Source organism: Cornus florida, unplaced genomic scaffold, assembly GCF_030987335.1.
Source record: "Cornus florida cultivar Cherokee Brave unplaced genomic scaffold, ASM3098733v1 CherokeeBrave_3.0.0_Hap2_Chr06, whole genome shotgun sequence".
NCBI lineage: Eukaryota > Viridiplantae > Streptophyta > Magnoliopsida > Cornales > Cornaceae > Cornus > Cornus florida.
This window is the reverse complement of record NW_026775576.1, coordinates 81,970,296-81,995,314: the sequence shown is the minus strand read 5'-3', so window position 1 is coordinate 81,995,314 and position 25,019 is coordinate 81,970,296. Positions and strand designations below refer to the sequence as shown.

The window sequence follows — 25,019 nt, the reverse complement described above, 5'->3', positions numbered from 1 at the left end:
GCCAAATTGTTGGCAGAAAGTTCCTAATTCTTTTCGGCTAGTGGCATTCTCATGCTTGATTTGCTGTTGGAGTTTGAAATCGGTGCAGAGAGCAATTCCTTCAGCTGTGATGGTACTAATGATGTCACCATAGGTGAGGGAGTCATAAGGAATATGGCTATTGTTTTTTGATCTGAAATGCTTGCGAATTCTCTCAGCAAAAAGATTGGGGAGTCCAGCAATGAACTTTTCTTTCCAAAAGGCTTGGTTACAATCAGTCCTGGTGAGGACCTTTGAGAGGAAGACATCCTTGTACCATCTAAAATCCTGAAGTTTACGACATCGAAGGTTGGCTAGAATTTCTGAGGTCTTGTCTCTAACAATTGAGAGGTCACGGAGGAATTGTTTGGCGATAGAGAAAATGAGAGTAGCAACTGCATCTTCTATATCTGCACCTTCTTCTGTTTTGATAATTGCTCCTTCAGGAATTGTTTTGACAGAGTTAAGAATGGCTTGTCGTTTATCTGGAGTGAGGATATTGTCCCACCATCCTTTGAGTTGGCCTGTGAATCCTCCTACAAGGAGTTATGCTATAGCATGATCAAAAGAGTCATTCTTGGTTTTGTAAGCAGTGCTGACCATTGTCATTTCTTGAAGTGTATTGAGAATGTGATACTCAGTTTTGCCATCTATGTTCCATTCATAAATGGTACCACTATGATAAGCAGCTTGGGAAAACTGGCCTCGTTCTTCGATCTGGAGGTCAGGGAAAGTTGGCCTGGGATAATAATTTCGGGAAGAAGTTGGTTCTAAAGTATTGACGTGTTGGTTCTGGAAGACCTCAGTAATTTCATCAATTTCAGTATCAGTACCAATTTCTTGGTCAAGAGTATTGATGGCTCTAAGAGGTCTGTCTGGCGTATCAGGAATCGTAGTTGTGGAGGTCATAAGGGATTCGATACGCTTAATCCTGTCCTGTGCTTCTTCAATGGCACTACGTTTTGATAGTTGTTTGGACAAGTGTAAGGGGATTTCATGGGGTATGAAAGGGGGAGCATTATCAGATTGAATGGGGATAATGTGTTCTTTCTGAAGCAAGGTTTCTACACGAGAAAGCTGATCGCCAAGTGTCTGGAGGTGTTGGTTTGTGTAGTTATTTTGTTCCATGATGCTTCGGACATCACGGGTCGTGGATGTGGTATTGTCATTGGCGCCTGCCTTTGTCTTGAAAGGAGAAGCAGTAAGTGTGACTGTTCCTGACGCCTTTGTCTTGAATTCGATTGCCTCAGCTGGGGGATAGATGGCTTCAAGAGCCTCACCACGTGATGTTTGTCAGGTAATGGTGGATTTGGTTGTGACATTTAAGGATTTGATTGTGGAGAAAGGAAAATTAATATTGTTGTCGAGACAATATTTTTCAAACCATGTGAAGAAAGGGGCTGAGAACTTATGTTGTATGTAGAAAGCATACCACGTTTCTCTAATAAGGATGGTTTTTTGAGCTGAAAAGGTTTGGAAATACCATTGTCTTTTCGAATCATTGGTCGCAGAGTAGAAATCTTTGCGCAAAAAGTCTTTATCAATCTCATAAACCTTTTCTATCATGTAGAGCTAATGAACCTGATGATCGGGATCTTCAAATTGAGAATCATTTGGGGATGGAGGGGAATCATGATGATCTTCATTTAGGGGAGGGTTTTGCAAACCTTTGTTTTGAGAACTAATTTGTGTAGGTAAAGGAGTGCTGCGAAGAGGATGGATGTCTTCTTCCTCAGTCTGTATGCTAACATTGTCCTGGTAAACCGGGTCAGCAACTTCTTTGTTTTTGACACCAACGAGGTTTGGATACCTTGTAGGCATTCCTGAAAATGATTTTCGGGAAGGGGCTTTTGAATAGTTTGAGGCAGTAGCATGAGAGAAAGAGGATTTAGAACTTTCTATTTCTTGGATAAAAGGTCTAGATCTTTCTATTTCTTGGATAGTAAGTCTATTGGGCCTGTTGGAGTTAAATCTAACCTTTACCGTGCCATCAGCAAATTGAGATATTTGTTCCAACCTTTTATGCTCGATCTTTGAAGGAGGGGCTGCATGTTCGAGAGTCCACTCTGTTGGGAAGGTGACTTCATTCCAAGTGATGGTCCTCGGAACATAAGTTTGTGAATTTTCGTCACTAGCATGAAGAAGAAGGATTTCTCATTTGGGAGACTCACGAAGAGCATGGGGGCTGACTTGGGTTGTATAGACTTTGTAGTGGATTCTATAGACAACATTGAAGGGTATGGCTCCATCCATCATTTTGTAACCACTACTTGAAACATTGAGGGTTAAAGTATGGAGGATTGTTGGATCATCAAGAGCTACTGAATAATTTGGAAAACAATTGAAGTATTGTGGGCCATCAAAAAGACTAGTTTGGCAAACTCCTAACAGAGAGGTTTCAAAATCGAGATGCCTACAATCCCTTAGGGTAAGCATGATAGCAGTGTTAAGTCCTCTTGATGTAAGAGGTTTAACTGCAACTTGGACAAGCCCTATATGTAGGAATTTGTACTTCTTTTTGTGTTCAACTATGGCTCTTTTTTGCAAAAGTTGGATAACTTCAAAAGGGTTTTTGAGAGAAATAGTTTGTTCAACAGTTTTGATGGAGTATCCTATTTTGAGATTGAAAGTCGAAGATTTGTAAATATCCCTAATGGGAACCTTGGGTATATTCCAAGTATCCCACTGGTCATTCTGACCACTATCAATATGCTGTTCTTCTTGGTTAACTATCACTCTTCCTCCAAGAGGAGCTGACGGTGTCGAAGACATGCTACGGTTGAAAAAACTCATTGAACCTTACCTAAATGACCGTCCGTCTGACCAACCCAAAGCGGCACACCTAGCCTAAACGGGATCCACGTCCGGAAACAGAAATGAAGAAAGGTTAAATGGGCTTAATCACTACCAGATGGCTCTGATACCATAAACACCCAGGATGAATAACTGATAATGAACTATAAGAGAAACAGGATATTGAAAAGGTTAAATAATCAATGAAATATATATATATATGGAAATATGCAAGTTAACAACAGAACATGAATAACTTTGAAGAACTTTGATTAAAATATAGAACTTACAACTTTGATTTTTGAATACAACACTTTTGTTCTGAGCCGAGCTCCTTGGATGAAGTAAAACTAAAAACTTAAACTTAAAAATTACAATTTGAACTGAGAACTTTTGAAACGGAAACTAAAATCTAAACTTGAAAATGAGCCTGCCTCCAATGTCTAGAGGAGCTGTTATTTATAGGGCATCGAAGGAGCCTTGGGGAGCTTTGGATTCCTTGGAGATAAGGATGTAACAGGAGGCCATGTGTATATATATATATATATATATATATATATATATATATATATATAAATCAAATCATGTGATACCCCTCGGATCCGAGACACAGGTTGATCAGGCCCAGGCCCGAACCCGAGGGAATGCCAAACAATTAAAGTATTTTAAACGAACACAGATTATAAATTGAAATAAGAAATAAATAAAAGCTGAATGAATTCTAAAAATAAAATCCTTTAAAAATTAAATACTTAAAATTCCAAAACCTCCAATAGTTAAACAACTCGGGAATCAATCCATTGGACCTCTAATACGAAAATCTAAACTGAAGTATAAATAATCAAAAGAATATCCAAAATGAAACCATAGAGAGAAGTCCTACAACGTCGAAAGAGTGAGTAGTAGTCTCTGCTCAGCACGACCAGGTCTAAGTCTGAAACTGACGAGTACTTGAAAAATAGAATTGGATCAGGTCCACGTGCAAGTTCTATACTACTACAATCCAAGCAGAGACCCGATACGTATGCACATCCTAAACAATTCAGCAATAGCTATATAGTCTGTAGATATATATATATATATATATATATATATATATATATATATATATATTCACACTACAGGACTCTCACTGTACTACAGGCCTGTCTTAACCTGACTAGTAGGCATCATGCAAAACGGACTTGAAGTGGGCACGAGTACCTAGACCTAGCAGGGTATACATTAAACCATCATAGCCAGTTATGCATCTCTATGCATATATGCTCCCTAACCATCGACTCTGAGACTCATGCTCATATCGTGGTACCATAATAATATATTGAAAATCCATTCGAAACCAAGTGTCATTCAACTGTTTAGTGAATTGACATAAACATAGGTAGTACTTAATTTATGTAATTAATCCATACCGTATTCCAGAGTAGGTAGGTTTTGGTATTTTGAAACCAAACCATCCCTAGTATGCCACCGTCCCATACCGGTGTATACTATCCAACCATCCAGCAGTTGATAATACAGACAATTAGGGTAAACATCAACTAATCCATGCATACACTGATACTAATAATAATAATGTAAGCATCAATATGCACAGTCAAATTATATACATAAATATACTCAGTTTATACTGCTCCATTAAATCCGGTAAAGTGAAAAATTTAAATCATAATACCATTCAATATCAACTCATCCTCAAAGAGCATAATTGAAATACATGATCATGATATATGGTGATATAAGTTTCAATTATATTATCTGTCACAGAAAAATTGTTAACACAAAGGATTAAACAATTTAATTCTTCCAACTCTAAAGACAGTGTACTAACTTGTTTAAATCATATACTGTCCAAGCTACTCAAGTAATTAGTTTATTAGTATTACTCCTGGAGCCTTAATACAACCATAAGCCTCATATAAAGTTCCCACATACAGTCCTAAACATAACTGAAACCACAGAAAACTATCCACTGTAGACCAAACTCACAGGAAAACAAAAAAAATAAATAAAACTGTTGCAAGGAGCCTGTTCCAACAAGTGTGGAGCCGGCTCCTATGGCCTTGGAGCTGGCTCCTACACCTTGGGAGCCGCCTCCCAATCAAAGGGAGCCGACTCTCTTCAAGGGAGAGTTGGCTCTCTCCCTCTCTGCCTCGTCTTCTCCGTTTCCGACCCTGTTTACACCTCTGATACCTCACTGCCATGGCTCCCAAAAGTTGTAACCAAACCCCAGTATGTTCCCAGTCCGTGTTTAAGTCCTTATTACTTCACTAACATGGATTTAAATAGAGAATTATGCAAGTAATCTTCACGTTTTAACAGTTTAACAAGTATACAACACATACTGATATATTTCAATTTTAGCACGAACAGAGAACGTTTTTAACATTCAATTAATCCTGGAACTATTTAGGAATGCAAAGAACACGAAGCCTAAGGGAGAGAGTAAAGGATAGAACTTGCCTTACACCGACGTCTTTCTCAATTCTTCGGCGAACACTCTGTTTGCCCTCTCTGTTTCTTCCCAGACTTCTCCAAACTTCTCTCTGCCTTTACTATATCGTGTATATGGTTCTAAAACCCTAGGCAGACCCCTAAAGATGTATTTATAAGCCACCCTTAAACCTAACCCTAAGTGTGATATAATACAGAGACTAAGTCTGCTAAGTTAATACAGAAACCCTAAGGAAATCCCACTAACGTAATTCACAATTTAAACCAGTATAGTAAATTAATTAATACTTAACTAAACCATATTACGATTAATTCAATTGCAGGAAACAATAATTTCTACAAAACAATAATTTCTATTTACAGAAACAAGTAATACTATTTAAAGAAAACAATTAATTCACAATTACAATTAAGTCAATTAAACTATTAAATAAACGCATATGCACTTAAATAATTAAAAATGCAACTTAAACAATAAATTAAATACTAATTAAAACCCAATTAGTTAAAATAATAAGCAATTAAACTATTAAATAAACACATACGCACTTAAACAATTAAAAATGCAAATTAAATAATAAATTAAATACCAGGACAATCCTTTTGAAATTAGGGGTATTACAAATCACAACCACACACTTTAACATACCACCATGAAAAAAAAAAAAAAAAAAAAAAAAAAAATGCAATGAACCGGTAACACAACTCCTGTACACAACAACTCCGGTAGCAGGTCCTACCTAGGACCTCCGGGCTCGAAAAACGAAAAAATGCCGAAATGACAACCAATGCATTTCCAAGAGTCCTGAACTCAAGAAAATGCCCCAATCAACTCTCAAACACACCCAGCACACCCTACGGTGTTCGACACCCAAAACGAGACAAGACGAAAATAATCCAAAAAATTAAAAAAATTTCCAAAAAATGAAAAATGATAAAAATGAGGATCATTACAGTTACCTACCAAATAAAAGACCTATTCAGGAAGACCATCTAATTCTCCGGAGAGGATCAATTGAAATCCTCTAATTGTTTCTGAACAAATCAAAATATGTTTATTTCCTGGGCGATGTTGCTTTGTTAATTTGGAATAAAATGACCTAGTATACGAAGAAAGAGAAGGAGACCCACTATACGAAGAAATAAAGTCATGCTTCTATTTGGAAATAGAGTCCTGCTTCTATTTGGGGACAGGTGAGAAATATACTCATGCTTCTATTTGAAAATGAATCAAAACCTGAATATTTTGGCACAAAAGAAACACTGCTTCTATTTGGAAACAAATTGAACCATGAAAATTTGGGAAGAGAATAAAGGCTTCTATTTGGGGAGAATAATGGGAGAGAACAAAGATTGAAGGGATAATTTGGGAGAAAAGAAAGGGGGGCGGAATTTGTTATTTGAAAAGAAATTTGTATTTGTCAATTGTGTGTGTGTCTACACACACTCAGTCACACACACACACACACACACAAATTGTGTATAAAATAAATATGGAGGAAACTGGACACCGTTGGGCCGGAGAGGATCGGGGAGTGGTGGTCTTTTTAGGAGTAATTTTTAATTTTTTACTTGCTTGCCAAAAAATTAATAAATAGTACTACGTAAATAAAAAAATAAAATGGAAGGAAAAAAGAAAAAGAAAAAGAGAAAGACCTATCGGCCTAAATTCGGTGCAAGTCATTTTACGCTGTAGAGCTCTGCGCTCACTCCGTCTTCCCTGCTCTCATTTTGAGGTTTTTGCTAGTGTGGTGTTTCCTCTCTCTCTCTCACGGCCTCTTTTTCTTGGTCTTCAAATTTCAGAATATTCGATCGAAAATTTAAGGTATGTCATTGAGCTTCTTTCTTCTTTGTTTATGTTTTGATTCATTCTTTACATTATTGATTCATCATATTTTCTATTGGAAATTGGGATGAATAGTTTATTTAGCTTTTTTACCTGAAACCCAATATTATTTACAGCTTAAATTTCTGTGATTTTGTCTCAGTATGGTATTGAATTGTCCAAGTTTATTCTTAGTTAATGAAATCAAATGATGATTTTAGTCTCTTCTTGTGGCTGTTTGTTCACTCACTCTCTCTCTCTCTCTGTCATTATGAAGCTATTCATCTGTTAATTATTTGTGTAGGAAGAAGCTAATACCAAACAATAAACACAAAATAAGTTTAGATTGTCATCATTGATATGAATTATTTTTCCTCTCAACTATTTTTCAATGAGTGCTATGTTGTGGGGCAGCCAGCTGTATCCTGTACAATAACCATTCTGAGGGAAGAATGAGCATAAGAAAAATGGAAGGGCCATGGGGATTAGGGACTTGTTTGATTTAGGTCTTTTTGACTTGCTATAACAAATCTTTATGATTCTAAGTGTTCTCAGTTCTCTAGAGAGAGAGAGAAAAAGAAAAAAGAAAAAAGAGGAAGGATTTTTCATGCTATTGGGTGTCATTTATGTTTTGTTGGGCAGTTGGATTCCTCTCTGTTGGTGTCAATAGGGATAGCGTAGCAAGACTGAGACCGTAATCGCCAGATAGCACGAGTGAGCATCATCCACCAAAGCTGCACTGCTTGAGGTTGCTTCTGAAAACATTGATCTTGCTTAGTTGCAAAAGTTGTATGCGGGAGTCTGCACTCCAACAGTTTGACTCTTGGTCTCACAGACTTTCCCACAAAGATGCATCGAGGTTCAATGTTCTTGCGATTACACCAATCTTTTGAGTCTTCTCTTCTTGATAAAAGCAACACCTGTGAAGTCTTTTCTCCATCCCCATTTAAAAAATCAGGTTACATGTGGGTTCCAATCATGCACAAAACCAGTGGAGGAAGGAGACCCAAGAAGAAGACCTATTACAGAGTGCACGAACTTGACAGAGTCATGGACCTCCAGAAGAAACCATCTTTGATTCTACAGCTAAAATCCATCATTCAGTCCCAGAAAAGCCAATCTCTTCCCCTCAGAGATCTTGAAAAAGAAGTTGGCTTCGTTCAGAAATGGAATTTCATGGCTGTAATTGAGAAGTACCCTACAATTTTTCATGTCAGTGGTGGTAACAGAATGCCACCTACTGTATTGCTTACAGAAAAAGCCAAAAAGATTGCAGCAGAAGAAGTTGATGCTAGAAACCAAATGGAACCCATTTTAGTTAAGAACCTAAGGAAGTTGCTAATGATGTCAGTTGAATGTCGGGTTCCGCTAGAAACCATTGAACTAGTTCAGTCTGAATTGGGTCTGCCAAGCGACTTCAAGGATACATTGATTCCCAAGTACCCAGAATATTTTTCAGTGAGAGATGTCAATGGGAGGGCTCATCTTCATTTGGAAAATTGGGATTCAAGTCTAGCAATAACTGCACGCGAGGAAAGGTTGGCGCGTGAGGGGATATTGAACTCCAGTGGGTATTCAAAGAGGACAAGAATCTCGAAAGATGGTAACTTTTCAGGTCCATTTGCATTTCGCTTGACTTTTCCTGCTGGTTTTAGACCAAATATGAGTTACCTTGAAGAAGTTCGGAGGTGGCAGAAATTGGAATGCCCTTCTCCATACTTGAATGCAAGGAGATTCGAAGCTGCCGATCCAAAGGCTCGGAAACGAATGGTGGCAGTGCTGCATGAGCTCCTAAGTTTGACTATGGAGAAGAGGATGACATCTGCCCAGCTCGGGGCATTTCATATGGAGTTCAGGTTACCAGCTAGACTATTGCTTTGTTTAATCAAGTATCATGGTATTTTTTACATCACTAATAAAGGTGCAAGAAGTACTGTATTCTTGAAGGAATCTTATGACGGGACAAATTTGATTGAAAAATGTCCTTTGTTGGTGTTTAGGGATAAATTTGTAGCGCTATGCGGTAGGAGAGATACCCATTCATGTATTGGCATTCCTTCATAAAAGATTGTTACATGACATTGTCATTTGATAATTTAAAAACAATAATAAAAAAGCTTCTAGATTGCACTCCTGCAATACCATTGGACACCTACTGATGGCTTATTTCTATATATTTTGAAGTTAATGCAAGTGATATTATGTTCGTTATCATAGCATATTTGATCTATTGAAACAAAACTTAAATTAGCATACACTTCATGATATACTTTTTAACATTCATTTCTTCAGAAATTATTGACCTTTTGTCCTCCCCCTCTCTTCTTTTTTGTTTTTGTTTTTGTTTTTGAACTATAAGAGGAGAAAGCTCCAGCCAAGGAACTAACACAAAGAGCTTTGGTGTTGACTGTTGATGTTTCCAGAACTTCATGACTTAAGTCATTTTAAATAATTTTAGGAAGATTATGTGACTGAATGAGAATCCTTTACCTGAAACCAAAGCTTGATTAGATTGTGTAGCTTTGTTTGCCCAGGTGACTGTGTTCCATTCTGGTTTGCATCCCCCTTTTCCAATTATAATATCAAAACTATCTTTTAGGATTGACTAGGGACCTTTTCAAATTCAATAAATGTTGGTTTAATGTTATACATTATCTAATAATCTCATTATCTTTATATAATACAACACCATTTGTGAAAAATATATATTTATTTATATGTCAATGATTCAAAATATCCTTTCCTATTTGGTCCTTTTGAATTCCATACTCAAAGTTGCGATCCGATCTATGCATCAAGATAGTATCATCAGTTTCGCTTTGATCCGGCCTGGTTGGCGCAGGTTGGGCATCAAGATAGTGATAACATTTTGGATTTCCCCTTAAAGCCAATGATATGAGAAAACCAGCTCTTACTGCTATGCATTCAACCACAGGAACTAATAATAATTCTATCTTCCTTGAGTGGCATCTGGCAAGGTCTCCCGGTGGTTTCTTTTAGGATGGCTCCTGACAGGATTGTGGCATATTATATGATTCATAATTTACCTCAATCCACCTTATAGTATCTTATTGCTAGTGACATGGATGTTCTGTCACATTGAAAGGAAAATCCCTTTTGGTTAGGTTTCCTAGGCTGAAGGTACAGTTATCCTTTACAAATGCCATTTCCCAACTACAAGTATCCTTATTATCTTCATACTCTTATGCAATGCTTCCTTTAATGGGATCATTGTTAAAGTTGGAATCACATTCCAATATTGTTCTATTCCTGCAATTGGGACACGCTAAAGCCAACTGGAATTACATTACTCTTTCATTGGCTTTTTCCACGAAACACTATTGTCCCATATCTTGGTAGTGGTATTCTCTTTTCCTGTTGCTTGAAACCAAAGCACATGAATAAGCAAGGAAGGAAGTCTTGTGGCTGTGTTTCACCATTAGAAATTTTGACTTGTGACTGCGACTCTACTAGTTGTTTCTATTAACACAATTACATCATACATTCTGGTAATGATTCTGATTCTAGTTCCTCCTAATTCCATGCTAATAGAGATTTCTGTAACAGAAGTTTCTGATTCCTCGGTCCCAAACTTGATAGTAGTGATCATGAGCCATTTTGATGTTGGAAATGACTGATGTGAACCCTATCAATAGGCCAATAGCCATTAAACTGGGCGGGAAGCCCCTTCTTATGCCCATATAGCTAAATATCATTGGAATTGCAGCTTGCTTGAAGAAATTCTTTTTTCCCCCAGGTTTAGGGAATGATTTTTTTTTTCATAAGTTAGAAAAAGACCTTCCCATGCCATGTTAACCTATGCTTTAGAGCTAGTACCTTTTCTACACTACATTCAGAACCCTGAATTACTGCTCTAAAATGAATTGTTAGTTTGGCCTATAGTGCTAGGTTATACCAACCATATCTCTCAGTGCATGAGTTGAGAGTCTCTTCGCTGGCCATAGTTTCCAGCATGTTGGCACCCACAGTTGCAATGGCCACTAGCATAAACATGCTCAAACCGAAGTTAAAAGTAACCAGACTAAGTATCTTTGGTCAAATTATATTAAGGTCATAGCAGGGCAAAGCAGACTTAATTGATTGGATGCAAGTATTATGAAACATCTACTTTATGCCAAATTATGTTCTAACCTTTGCTCACCCAGGAACTAGCCATTTCAGGTCATTACAATTTACAAGAAACCTTAAGTAGAGGTATTTGGGCTCTAACTAGGCAATAGGACTCTCCCTAGGCAAGTGAGTTAACAGTTAAAAATGTTTTTCATTACTAAAACCTTAGGTATGAAAAATGTTGTTTGTATATGTGAAATTTGCACGTTGGAAGTGCAATAGGATCTTGAGTATAACTGACTAATTTCTCGAGTTGCACACATAATATTGTAAAATGTGTAATGAAGGGAAAAATGTAAACATACACAACAACTAATTTAATTTGAACCATGCTACATGTGCCAACCGGATCTACTGGGCCTGGTTGTCGGTGATCAGCACAAGAAGCATTTTCCTTATAATAATATTAATTCTCAGATGCCATCTTGAATAAGGCACATATTATAATGGCTTTGTGTTTTCAATTACAAGATATAGCAATGAAAGCACCATTTTCAAGAGTGGATTTAACCCACTTCCATTACATGTAACTGTTTCTTCTAATTTGATCATTAAATAAGATTAGAAACAAAAGTTTTTTAGTCAGCACTAAAAGTAAGAGGTGTTAAAGCAGTCACTGTGTACAAAATAATGTCAAAGGTTATGCCTGTCTTGAGTCTTCTCCTATGGCGAGTCTCAACAGTGAATGGACAGTCTCCAGACTGCCTTCTTACATAGCTTCAAGGTGTTTTCCTTGTGCATTGGCTCAGGTGTAGACACCGGTCACTTATACATGTGTGTGTGTGTGTGTGTGTGTGTATTATACATATATTTAGAATCAAGAAACATAACTCCTGTGCCGATTTTTTCAGAGATAGTTGTGATATTGTTTGTACAGTAGAGATTTCAGTTTATTGTGATTACAAGATGTCAAAATATGAAAATGATGCTATATACAGTAGAGATGTAGAATCAAGAAGACAACACTACCTGTGGACTCAATTGATATTTTGCTCTTATGGTTCGGTGTTAGATCCTTGCATTAATTACATATTGTACCATAGCAATGCTGGCGATTTTTTTTTTTAATTTGTTCTTTACTTTCAGCTTAAATTATTGATGTTGTATTGGGCTGTGTGACTTCTTGGGATACACTTCTATACATTGTGCATTTCATCTTTAATTTATTTTAGATAAACAATACATGAATTATGAATTTAGACTACAAAAGAGAACGTTAGAGCATTCAACCTCCTCTGTAGGTAACAATATATCATATCCAAATGTAGGAAAAGGTAATCATACGAGGATGGTAAGAAGAAAAAGGGTGAAAATTGAAATACTTTTTGTGTGCAAAATTGGTCAGCTATGGTGCTTAAGTGTTTCTGAGAAAACATGTATACCTTGCTTCACAAGGTTAGTTTACAATGGAAACGATTAGATGTGCTTAATTATCAGTCCTTTGGGCATTTTATGACAATGCTGCATAACTAAAAGGTATTTGCAGACTAGGACGTTGACAATCTACGAGTAGCTTATCTAGACTAGGAAGATGTTAGTCTACAAGCAGTTAAGAATTGGCTCTGATGAAACTTCCATTATGATGCTATTTGGTTGAGAAGTCATCTACAGACATGAAAGTCCTAAACAAAGAAGAAAAAAAAAAGTTTTGTTGTCTGCATTAGTCAAGCATTAGCAGAACAAGTTGAAGAAAAACCAGGGGCCGCCATGATAATTGTCAACTGTCTCATTAATAATAAGAAAGAAGTGTGAGAGATTGATTTGGAAAGTCATTGTATTTATTGGGTTGAAGTAGTATAAGTCTATAAGACAAAGAAACATGGACCACAATGAATTTAGCATATTGACCCAGTATGATCCCCATCAATCATGGGAGAGACGCACTGGATACAAAACTAAACTTAGACGTTAATTTGCACAAAGTGGCTGGTCTCACTTGAAAGTTTTCACGCTTGACAGTCCGAGCATTTTAGCACTGCACTAGGCAATGGCCCCTTGGTATTGTGTTTTCCATACCAATAGAATTGCCAAAAAAAATCATTTTTCAAATAGGATGAAACATCAAATGTCAAGATTGTATCATTTTATTCATTTTGAGGGAACTCACACATACAATGAAACTATAACAACTGTGATTAAGACTTAGTTATAACGGGGAAAAGTGGGACTATCCTATACTGCAGGAGAGAAAAAAAAAAACATTGTATCAGTTAGGCTCTTTTCTCTCTTATTTCATATAATGAATCCTAATGTGTGCTACTTAGATGAAAACTAGCTAGATGCTGAAATTGTATGTCGGTTCAGTATCATAATACTGTTTACAACCCAAATTTGTGGAATTCTATTCATACTAAACATGTTAACATCTTAATTATATTCTCCAAAATTTCAAAAAGACTTGAATTTTTTGTTGACTTTTTACATTATGTAAATGAGTTAGATGATTTTGTTTCATATATAAAATAAATAATTCCTTACACGGAGTATATAATTTGGGATTACTAAAAGTTGGTAAATTTGTAACACAATGCTTAAGTATAATATAGTGCTAGATAATGGGAATAGAATTTAATAACTTCCCATTGTCACTCATCCCTAGTTTTGAAAAATCTGGCAAAATTATAAAGTTGTCAGTGTCTTCTTGAATTTATCTTCTGACAACTCTTATAACTTCTGAATTTTAATATAAGGACTATTTTTGGGCTTTTCTTTGTTCACCTTCATTAACTCTTTAATCACTTTGCTCAGTGTAGGTCTATCAGTAATTAGTAGGCACTATAGCATAAGTTTCTTTTCTTTTTTTCCTTTTCTTCTTTCTCCCAAGGGTAGCATTATCTCCTATAGGATATATATATATATATATATATATTTTGTATATTTTTTTTTATTGACCCTTGCTGTTTTTTCGTTAAAGATAAAAATGAAAATCCGTATTTAATGATTATGTACATGTTCCTTTTGGCCCCTTGACCCTTTCAGTTTTTGGTGTCATCGAATTTTTCATTCCTGGCATATGTTTAATCATCTCAGTTGATGGTAAATCATTGTGTATTCAGTTTGTTCCTGTAGTCTTCTAAATGTACTATTTTCATAAATTTCTCAAGTTAAGCTTATTTTATCTCATAATCAATACAAATTTCTCCTACGCAATTTTATCTCATCCAGGATTGTCAATCAGTATTCACTATTCATATACTAGATATATCTACTTAGACATACATAACCCTAGCTTGTTGACTGGGGTATGTGCATATAAAGTTGTGGACCAATGGTTAGGTAACTATTTGGGTGCAATATTATGATACTTGAATTGATTTGGGGACCCATCAGAGAAGCTCAATGATAAATTATAGTGTTGGTAATTGAATGCTAAACATTAAAAACAATGTGTTAAATGCATTCACTTTGTCATTATTTTACCAATTTTGTTTGTTTATTCAAAGATTTGAAAATTAGCTTAATTCTACAATATAAGTGATTGAATATTAGCATGCGGGTGAAGACTTGATATTTGGACAGGAGAATTAGTATCTGGTCCTCTCAATGGATCTGTCCCCCACTGAAACTTGAGGAATCTCGGAGCCTATGCTTGTGTAAGGCTCACATGTGAAAGCAGGTTCGTGTATCATAACTCTCACTTTGTACAAATAATGCTGAAGATTAGGTTTTGCATGTAGCGTGGGGCAGGACCCTTGATCAATAGGGACTACTCTCTCTCTCTCTCTCACTCACACACAGACATGCATACACACATACAAACACAGCTAATTCTCGAACTTTTTGACAATGAAGATCCCTGATTTTCCAACCCTTTGCTTGTTTTACTTTCTTGTTGTTTTTCATTCCAGATAACTATATGTGAATATTTTGGTTTTTTTGGGAGAATAGGTCCCCTTTTACTATGTGGTTTTGCTAGCTCAATTTAGAATCTGTTATTTGTTTGTTTCCACACTATTGTCTATATATGCTTATTTATGTACCATATTTCATCAAAGTTTACGATATCCATTCAATTGCACATAAAATTTCATCCTCCACTTCCTTTGGGACCACAACAAAAAAATTGACAAGAAATGTTAGACCCTCTAACAAGGCGGCGACTTTTGCTTCATCAAAACCTCTTTATCTTTGATGGGACCATAATACATCTTTAATGCTTCTCTCTGCTTTAGCATCATGAAAAAATTCCTCTAAAAAAAGTGGGTATCTTATTTATAATCTGCAAACTTTTATGGTCAACTAGATTGCTAAAAAGAAATTGGCTTTATCTCATCAGTACCTTTCGGTTGGAACAGTTCTGGGATTAATGAGGAACGTATTATCTACTTCTATTTATAGCTACACATGCACATTAGATTGTCATCAATACATAAATTACATCATGATTATTGAATTATTTGCAGTTTATTTTATTGTTTAAAATAGTCAGTTGTCACCACTTATTGTTATCACTCAATATATATGATAGTTCCGCAAACGCACACATACCTTGTGTATGATATTTTTTTTTCCCGAAAGTTCAAGCAAACGCACACATATCTACAATATTGTCACTAGTAACGGTCATACTATCTGGCTAGTGTATGATATTTTTAGATTGTTTGTGTTGGATACACTGACATGTATGCTGTATGTGTTTCAGACACTATATGGGCATTGACATACATATTTCTGATCTTAGTTGCAGCATGGAGACTGACACTCTGTAAGCATCTTTGTGAATGTGGACAGTTGTTGGTGAGATGAATGAATGATGCCAAGTTAACTGGTAAACTGTTCTGCTAGTAATATATATACTTGTGTTTTTCTGTCTTGGTAATATATATACTTTTTGATAACTTCAGTAAAAATTTAATGAGTTATAATGGTAGATAACATCTTTATTTTAGATTAAATTCTAGAATAGGACACAGACAAAATGTGCACTAGCTTATTGCTAGTGGCACAAATGGACATTGATTGTTTGGAATACCTGTATCAACTTTTTAATTTTTATTTTTTATAATTCTAGATATAAAGGCCTAGACAGCCTAGACCTCATATATATCATGTGATGGCATGGTAGGGACAAGCCTAGCCTCTGCAATCACTATCCATTATTAGGTCAAAGAAAGTAAGGTCTGTTAAACAAATCCAATGGTCCTTTAGGAGGAGGTGAAACAGAGTTGCAGTTCATGATTGAGTCTGCTATCTGGCCCAGTGGTGTTAACTCATTTGTGTCTTCTTGTTGCATGGTGTGGCCCTTTCTTCTGACAGGTTCAGGTTTGAGATAGTAACATGAGTACCTTTGGGTCCTTATGGCCATTATAATGGCAAAGGAGGGTTGTTAGTTGTGAGTTAGGGATTCAGTGCTGTACAGCACATTTTCTGGCATTATAAGTCAATATGATGTGATTGTCTTAGTGTCTTAATCCTTTGGGTTTGGCTTCTTCTTCAATGTAAAATACTTTGGGTTTAGTCAAATTACTTTTGATTGCAGGACTGCAAAGATTGTGTTCTAAACTGTAAAATATGTGACTCTGTGAATAGGTGACTGTGAATAGGATAGGTTAAACTTCGGACTTCCCAAATCGGAGAGCTTATCACTACTCTTTGATCAAATTGGAATCTTGTGCATTTTGATCGACTAGCTAGAACCTGCACAATTTTTTGCTTCACACTAGGATAGTTTGATACGAAGAAATGAAAGCTATTTACATTTTAAAGTCGTTTTGGTGCTTTTATTGACATGGATCATTGTTTGAGGTATAATTATGCTTATATTCTACTAGGATTAACTTTACTTATCAAAATATATATATGTATATTCTACTAGGATTAACTGGGCATCCCAAGAACTGTACAGGTCTTAGGTTCACTGAACATATACCATTAGCATAAGTCTTTGTTTGATTAAGCATCAAATTTTTAAGTCAATTTCAAATTGCTAATCACATAAATGGAGCATAGATGTTTCTAAGTTAATGGGGACCATCCAATTTGTGATTGTTTGAATGTTTAAGTTATTCTAGATGTGATATTCTTTTATATGAATTGATTCCTCAGCTGATTTCTGCACTAAGTATTGATTAGACATGCCAATAGTGCATCTACATTAGCAAAAAATGGTGGGGTAACTTCAAATTTGGTGAAATTTTAAACGTGCCTGTCCTTGTTCAAAACAAACAAACAAAAAAAACCCAATTTGACAAACCTGAGAAAAAAAAAAAAATTACCCCTAACTGATGTAAAAATTATAGGATTGAGCAGTTCATGGTCATAATCATGCAACTTGGGATTGATTCCCATTGACAAATCTTTATGGTACATTAATGGTGGACCCAAAAATTCCAGCATTCACTGGTGGAATTGTCCACACATCTCAGCGGTTGTGCCACTCCCAATTGGTGATGATGCCAAACATGTCCTCAAATTTTACTTTGCTTTATAGTGACTGCTGATCTTTTGTTGTGTCATTTTCAAGCCCTTGCCTATTTCACTATAGGAATGTGCAACTTTCAGAAAAGGAGTGAGAGAGGATATAAGATTTAGAACATAGTACATCCCCCATCTCTTCTTATATAGGAAATTATTACCATAGAATAGAATCACTTTTCTTTTTATTTTCATTTTTTTATATGGAGAAGACCAATCCAATTCCTGCACATCTCATCAATCCACCTAGAAAGTCCATTCTTCTCTCTGCTAGATATCATGTGTGCCCACTCTTTCCCACTTACCTCAACCAAACAACATGAATGATTTTGGAGGTTAGCTTTCACAGTGGTGCCTAATTTATGAGGCACTTTTATCAAGTGCCCACTAGTGTGTGTGTGAGAGAGAGAGAGAGAGAGAGAGAGAGAGAGAGATATAGAGAGAGAGAGAGATGAAAATACCCAAAATGGGGGGAGGTTGGGTTTGCAACCACAATCACCAAGATCCCCATTAATGGGATAGTCTAAGCACATGGATTATAAAGGTAGTGGGAGAAGCTGATGTTTACACTTGAGCACATCCTGTCACAATCTTGGAAAAAAGAATAGTTGGAACAGTTCCATCTTTTTTCTCTATGATTCTTCTTTTTTTTTATTATTGTTCTTTCCAATGCTTCTTCATCTAATAGTGGGGGCTTTTGGATTCAATATGCAATAAATTATGTCCTCTTATCTTTAGCCTTACTCCAACCTATCACCCACCAAATCCATCCATCTAAAGTAGAGTCATGGCAGGGTCATTCAAATTCCCACATAAAGGAAATTCAGTGTGTGTGTGGTTTTGTTTTGTTTGTTTTTTTTTTTTTTTTTTTTGGGTGAATGGTTTATTTATGCTCTCTTTCTTTTTGGGAGTTGTGGATTCTTATCTTCAGCCCCAATGTGTCTTCCTAAACACAATTAGAGTACCTTCACATAGTAGGAAGAGATTTCAAGCAATTAGATAGTGCTAAATATAGTATTTTCCTTTTATGAGAGTGCATGCCTAAAATTCTTCAAATTTGACTAGGATTTCACCAAGGTCAATCCATTGATTCATACGAAGTCACTTGTAAATTAGGAGGACATTACTAATTCAGCAAAGTGTTTAATTTTTTGACGCCATTATAAACCTTAAATTTTGATAGTATTTAATTAGTATTATCTCTGTCTTATATTAGATGTTCATCTTGAAAACTCTGACTCACAATTATTTTACCATTTTCAATCTCCAATTTTTGATAATATTTAACTAGTAATATTTAATCATCTTTTAAGATAAAAAGTTAAGTTGTAATTTTTTATTTATTATTATTATTTACTTGTCTGTGAATATACAATGTTTGTGACTCACCGACATGGAAATGGGGGTACTTTGGAGCCATCATAAACCTAAGTTGACTGGTTGAGGTCTCCCAATATATACATGTGGGGTCATTTTGAAAAGGTGAATGTGTTTATTATGAGAGAGGGAAAAAAAATTAGAATAATAATAAAAAAAATCAATTCGAAGATGATGGAATGGTACATGAGTGCCCCCTTTCACAAGGGAAGATAGTTGAGGGTACCCATCATGGGGCCCACACTACTTTGATTGCATCCATATTCCATGCTTTGTAATGTCCAATCCCTTCGTCTGCCCCGACCCCCACCCCAACTTGATTTTGGAATATATGGATTTGTACCACCAAAGATGACCCCCTCATGTGACACTCATTACTATTTCTCTCTAGTATGCCTCGTACCCTAAACATAATAAATAAAGATAGAAAGGGCACAAGCATGGGCCTAGATGCTTTGTGGTGTTTACTTTTATGTCCTCAGAAAAACAAAATTAAAAAAAAAAAAAAAAGCAAAAGAAAATAAACCATTGGGTCGAGTGTCAATGTCTTTGTTGTCGGCACATCGTTGGATGACTAGAGTACGTGGTGTGTACGTGACGATGAGTTTTGATTATGCTCGTAAATACATGGTGGGGGCATTTAATGACCCACATGAAAATTGACATGGATTTGTGATTCTATGCAAGGGGACCAAGGAAAAGAAGTTGGGTTGGTTTATTCACAGATATGCCTTTCTCATATTTAATCAAGGGATGGTGACATTGGATTGTGAGTGTCGTTGGTTGGCTTTCTTTGGCATTTATTAAATGTGTGTTTGGAGTGTGATGATTTTGGTAAAGAAAAAGCTAATTCTTTTTTTTCAATAAAAAAATAGAAAAAAGAGGGATGGGGATTCCAATGTGCAATGCACCACTCAACCAAAACACACCATGATATGTGCCTGTTGACAAATAAGTACTTGATTACCCTTTTGACAATCCCAATTATCTCCCAAAGATACCATTTTTTAAACAAAAGCTTATTATTATAAAATCTAGATTAAAATATATTATTAAATGTTACATGGTTGTGATCGAATAAATCCTTCGTACAAAGTGGGGGGACCACCACAATTAGTGTATAAACGAGACAATGCTTAATCGGTGTTTTCCACAAATGACTTGCATAATTACAATCCAATCATGTAGTATATATATGTGTTTTTTCTTTCCCTTTAGTTTAGTCATGGTAGGTTGTCCATAAACAGTAAATCAGTCTTTTGTTTCACTTTTTTTTTTAATCATAAAAATGTTAAGGGTTAGTGTTTAGTTGTTAGAAGGTTTAGTAATGCAAGGCTCGAATACGGGCTCCTAAATACGGAGATCAACTCAATCACTTAGGCAACACAATATTTACTACTTCACATTTTGATTTTGATTTATTTTTTTGCAGAATGTGTCTGCTAGTGAATTAAGAGGTGCCCTAATTGATCCGTTACCATCATAGCAAAAATAAAAATATGTGTTTTATGAAAACGAGACCTATATATATATATATATATTATTGAGAATATTATTGTTACTGGTAGAATATTATTGAAATTGGCAAGAAATGAAATGTAAACAACGATGGTTTCTTGACAACAATGTAAGTTTCAGTTTTCTCAAACCTAATTAATAATAATAATAATAATAATAATAATAATTGGGACAGAATTATTGGCAATTTGGTCAAAATTAGAGCTAAGCATAGGTGATTTGATTTAACAGATTGCCGTCCATTATTGCATGTGGATCGCGTATGATGTTAATTGACGGTGATTACAAACCCATATCAATTACTATAAAAACAAAATTAAATTATCTCTAATCTCTATCTCTAATCAAAGTTGAAAAATGTAGAAGAGTAGAGGAACATGCAATATTTATTGCTAACCAACAAAAATAGGTAGTAGGATCACATAAATCTCATGGCTTTCCATGCCTTTATGTCTTGTTTGACTTATATTTTTCTAGCAAAAATATTTTAAAATTTATTGAAAGAATAAATAATATCTTATAGATAACTAACTACTACGTATAATACAATATAGTTCTTGATCATCAAATCAAATGGGGTATTTCTTTAGCTTTGTTTTCATAGAAAGTTTCAAACAATTTTTATTTTTTTCTGTGAAAACAAAATACGAGTTAAAATATATATATATATATATATATATATATATAAAAGTACTCCGTTGTATGCCTTGTGTCATGACTCCTGCCACTCACACCAGCAAAGCAAATGACATGGTAGTACATGGTGACTTGCCCATCACGTGAGACCCACCCCAATTTCTTGAACTGCCCACACAGTCACAGTCCACATTTCCAGTAAAAAAATAAAAACAAATAAAAAAAACCTACAATTTTTAACAGTTTGGTGAAATAAAAATGATATATTATTATTATTCACTTTACTCCTGATTTGGTGTCAAAAAAGTAGTACTTTTCTGACATTGACAGGCCCCCACTAATCCACCATCAATCAATTTCAAAGGGGGACCGTTTCCTTTGAAAACCGCACAACTGCATCCCTTCCAAACTTGGCCCCAACCTTTGCCCACGCTTTTACCACTCCCCCTATTCTCTTTTCCTCTTTTAACCCCCCCACCCCCCACATCATCTATATATATTATTTTTATTACAGTATAACATATAGTCTAATCCTTAGTACTCTCATGTAACGGTAAAGATTATTTCTTTGTATTTTGTGGGTTACAAATTTGAAATGAAAAATAATTCTAAGTGAAGATAATGATGCATACATAAGACCTTTTTCGAAAGTCTAAGATAAGCTTATCGTAAACTCTTATACGCACTAATGTCATTTTTAGGAGTAAATCACACTAATAAGAGGTACCACTTAAATTATCCTTTTTACTGCAACAAAGATATATATGTTTGATCTAATAATCTCAGCATTTTATGGAAAAGGAGGCCCGTGTGTTAAATGATGTGGACTCCATGAAACCAACTAGACCTGTGAATGACTTTCATCAAACAAACCATCATGCTATCCTACGCTGTTCTTTATATGCAGATCATAGGTAAGATATTTCAGAGGAGGATGATGATGATGCCTGCTTCACGTTTTTGTCCTCTCCCTTTCCTTTTTTTAGACCACATAATACCATTTACTGACTCCGTCTAAAATACGCAATGATGCGGAAAATACGTTACACGGACTTTTTAACTCTCTCTCTCTACCCCAGTTTTGGCGGGACTCCACAACTACCGATCCTCACGTCCGTTCTGAACTGTAAAGCCGTGCGCCCTGGTGCGCACTGCACACTGAGGTGGTGGGGTTAGTGCTGTGTTTGGGTTAAAAAAATAATAACAATAAAAATAAATAAAAAAAGTGGTTACCCTCTGACCAAACAGCGACATTTGCGCGAGTCCAACGTGTCAGCCTCGCCCACTGTACGTATCTGCTTTCACGCTCTTCCAGGCGCGTTCTATCTATCTAATAATACCAATACGCTACGCCCCTTTGGCCTTTCTCATGAAATCCCAGAAAACAAGTAATCTGGTGGGACCCACCTAAAATGGTCCCCACTCTCAACACTCATATTCTCAACCCCATTACTGAGATTGCAAACATCGAACCACCTTTCTATAATGCCAATGCTAAATTACACTATAATTGGATATAACAAGCCTATATGCATTTCTATATATGTTAATAATAGATTCTTTTTTAAATTTATCAATTCGAATAAATATTTTAAATGAAACGTGATAATTTGTAATACACCTATCTTGTAATTAAACTCCATGTGAGATAGAAAGAAACAGAATTCATTTCCATCTGGATACTGATAAGACTAGTATATATCTATTAAAAAATATAATCTTCAATTTTTTTTTTCTCTATTTTTCGTTATGCATCTGCATTGTGACTATTTTTATAAACTAGTTAATAAGTATAATTATTTCGAATCGTATAAAACAAATAAAAAGAATAAACTACACAAATACAAAAACAAACAAACTCACTGGACGAAAATGGATACTGATTTTTCTTTTTCGTTTTTTTACTGAAAAATTTTGAATAATTTTTTTTCTTTTCCATTTTTTTCTTTTTTTTCTTTTTTCAAGAGGACAAGTTAACATGGACACTGGCGTTTTTGTTGGATTTACAGATAGGGCAAGTGTGGACCGACGACCCACAAACAGTACAGAGACAGAGATGCCTGCACGGCAACAGCAACACGCAAGACTCCTCCTTTCCGCAGCTCCTGCACCACCTTCTGCCGCCGCTGTTCGCGCCATCACAATCTCTCTTATCGTTCACCACCTTCCTCTCTCCTCCATTCCCTGCTAACGTGCACATCCGATCCTCCTCATCGTCGCCGTCGTTGACACCGCGATTACTGTCACAGCAAGATTGAGCATCGTCCGCCAGAGCAGCAGCAGCCTCGTCCAAACCAGCGCCGCGGTTGTGGTGGTGGTGGTGGTCGTCGACTTCGACCTGAGCCAGTACTTGCTCGAGGTTGCTCCGCAGAGCATTGGCGGTGGCTTCGTTGGACTGAGCCAATTCTCTCCATATCTGGTTTTCTACACACAGAGACTTCACTTTCTCTTCAAGCGCCCAATTCAATCTTCCGATCTTCTCTATCTCTTCTTCCTTCGCTCTCAATTTCTTCATTATCCCTTCCTCCACCGCCGCCATAATCTTTCTCGAATATCTCTTTCGCCGCTCTTCAATCTCCAATCTCACCTTCTCCGTCTACATATACAAATACACACACGAGCAGAAAAAATCAAACTCACATTCACAATAAACCAGAGACATAGATAGAATGAGAAAGAGAGATTGGCTAGACTCGTACATGTTGAGCGATGAAGCGATCGATCTCTAATTGCTGTAGTTGGATCTGTAACGAAATGTCTTCGCCGAGAAACGTATAAGAACCGGACCGGTTGTTGTAATTCTGATTCAGATTCTGATATGGATTGATTGAATCTCTTGGACGCTTTCTGGAGATCGGAAGATTGTAGGTGAGACCGCTTTCTGCTTTCGTTGCGGTGACCTTCGCCGGAACCGACTCGGTAATCGCAGAGCCATACATCGGAAGATGAGTCTCCGTCGTTGTTCCTGACAGCGGAGGCATTCCGTATCCGATTGGAGCGCTGTAGCCTTCAATGGCGCTCATCAGCTCGCTGTAGACAGATCCAAATACCAATATACAGCGTCAGACTAGAGAGAGAAAGTCAAGAAAGAAGATAGTGGAGGGAGGGAGGGAGGGAGGGAGGGAGAGAGGATGAATACACGTACCTGTTTGCTATGAGTTGAGGAGGAGGGAAGAGATTCAGATGCCGAGCTTCAACAGCCATGAAATTCAACCAGGTTTAACTTATTGATTCTCCCTCTATATATGTGTTCTTCGTTGAGTTTCTTGATTCTCTCTCTACTTTCGGTCTCTATATATTGCATACAGAACAGCGATGGAGGAAACGAATGAAGAAGAGCATGAAATGGAAATGGGTAGGCTGTATGGCGGGTTTTATTTAGGGCTTTTGTCTAGAGAGAGAAAAAGGTACTATAAATACGACTGCTTTAGGGGGAGAGAGAGAGAGAGAGAGAGATCTGTTTGTTTGTTTGTTTCGGTTTTGTCTATTTTTGAGATCCCGTTTACCAGAAAGGCCCTTCTGACCTGACTCCTATAGCGTAACCAACATAGATCTGGTCAGTCCGTAATTTTTGCGAAATTTTAGAGGCAATTACGGAAGAGTAGAACATTTTTATCCAAACTTTTTTTTATCTTTTAACTTTAAGCAGACAAATTAGGGATTTATTTTGCTTAACTGACAGTGGATGCATCGGACACGTATGCACCTTCAACCTGTGTGATAGTGTCCAACCCGAATTAAACTTGACAATTCAAATCAGATTTTAATCTTAATCAATATCACATTTTTGTGATATTTAATGCGATTTATACCGCAAAGAATTTAATTCACTAATTAATGTGTTTTAGACAAT

General features: G+C 36.2%; 2 protein-coding genes across 2 annotated transcripts; one reads left to right on the top strand and one right to left on the bottom strand.

The window, feature by feature from the left end:
- Positions 1-6,749: 6,749 nt before the first annotated feature.
- LOC132312341 (protein WHAT'S THIS FACTOR 1 homolog, chloroplastic) lies at positions 6,750-9,276 on the top strand. Its single transcript, XM_059810681.1, has 2 exons — positions 6,750-7,090; positions 7,733-9,276. The coding sequence occupies exon 2, from the start codon at positions 7,940-7,942 to the stop codon at positions 9,152-9,154; it is 1,215 nt and encodes a 404-aa protein (XP_059666664.1). The 5' UTR covers positions 6,750-7,090; positions 7,733-7,939; the 3' UTR covers positions 9,155-9,276.
- A 13,753-nt stretch (positions 9,277-23,029) lies between these two features.
- Positions 23,030-24,609, bottom strand: LOC132312340 (probable BOI-related E3 ubiquitin-protein ligase 3). The gene is made up of 3 exons (XM_059810679.1): positions 24,312-24,609; positions 23,866-24,196; positions 23,030-23,762 (listed from the first exon to the last, which is right to left on the bottom strand). The coding sequence occupies exons 1-3, from the start codon at positions 24,368-24,370 to the stop codon at positions 23,127-23,129; spliced, it is 1,026 nt and encodes a 341-aa protein (XP_059666662.1). The 5' UTR covers positions 24,371-24,609; the 3' UTR covers positions 23,030-23,126.
- Positions 24,610-25,019: the final 410 nt, after the last annotated feature.

Bases quoted from the DNA above. Each gene is read 5' to 3' on its own strand.
- LOC132312341 (XM_059810681.1), top strand. From the start codon at position 7,940: ATGCATCGAGGTTCAATGTTCTTGCGATTACACCAATCTTTTGAGTCT.
- LOC132312340 (XM_059810679.1), bottom strand. From the start codon at position 24,370: ATGGCTGTTGAAGCTCGGCATCTGAATCTCTTCCCTCCTCCTCAACTC. The intron at 24,197-24,311 runs GTACGTGTATTC...ATCTGTCTACAG, and splicing joins CCTCAACTCATAGCAAACAG to CGAGCTGATGAGCGCCATTG. The intron at 23,763-23,865 runs GTACGAGTCTAG...TTGTATATGTAG, and splicing joins ATCGCTTCATCGCTCAACAT to ACGGAGAAGGTGAGATTGGA.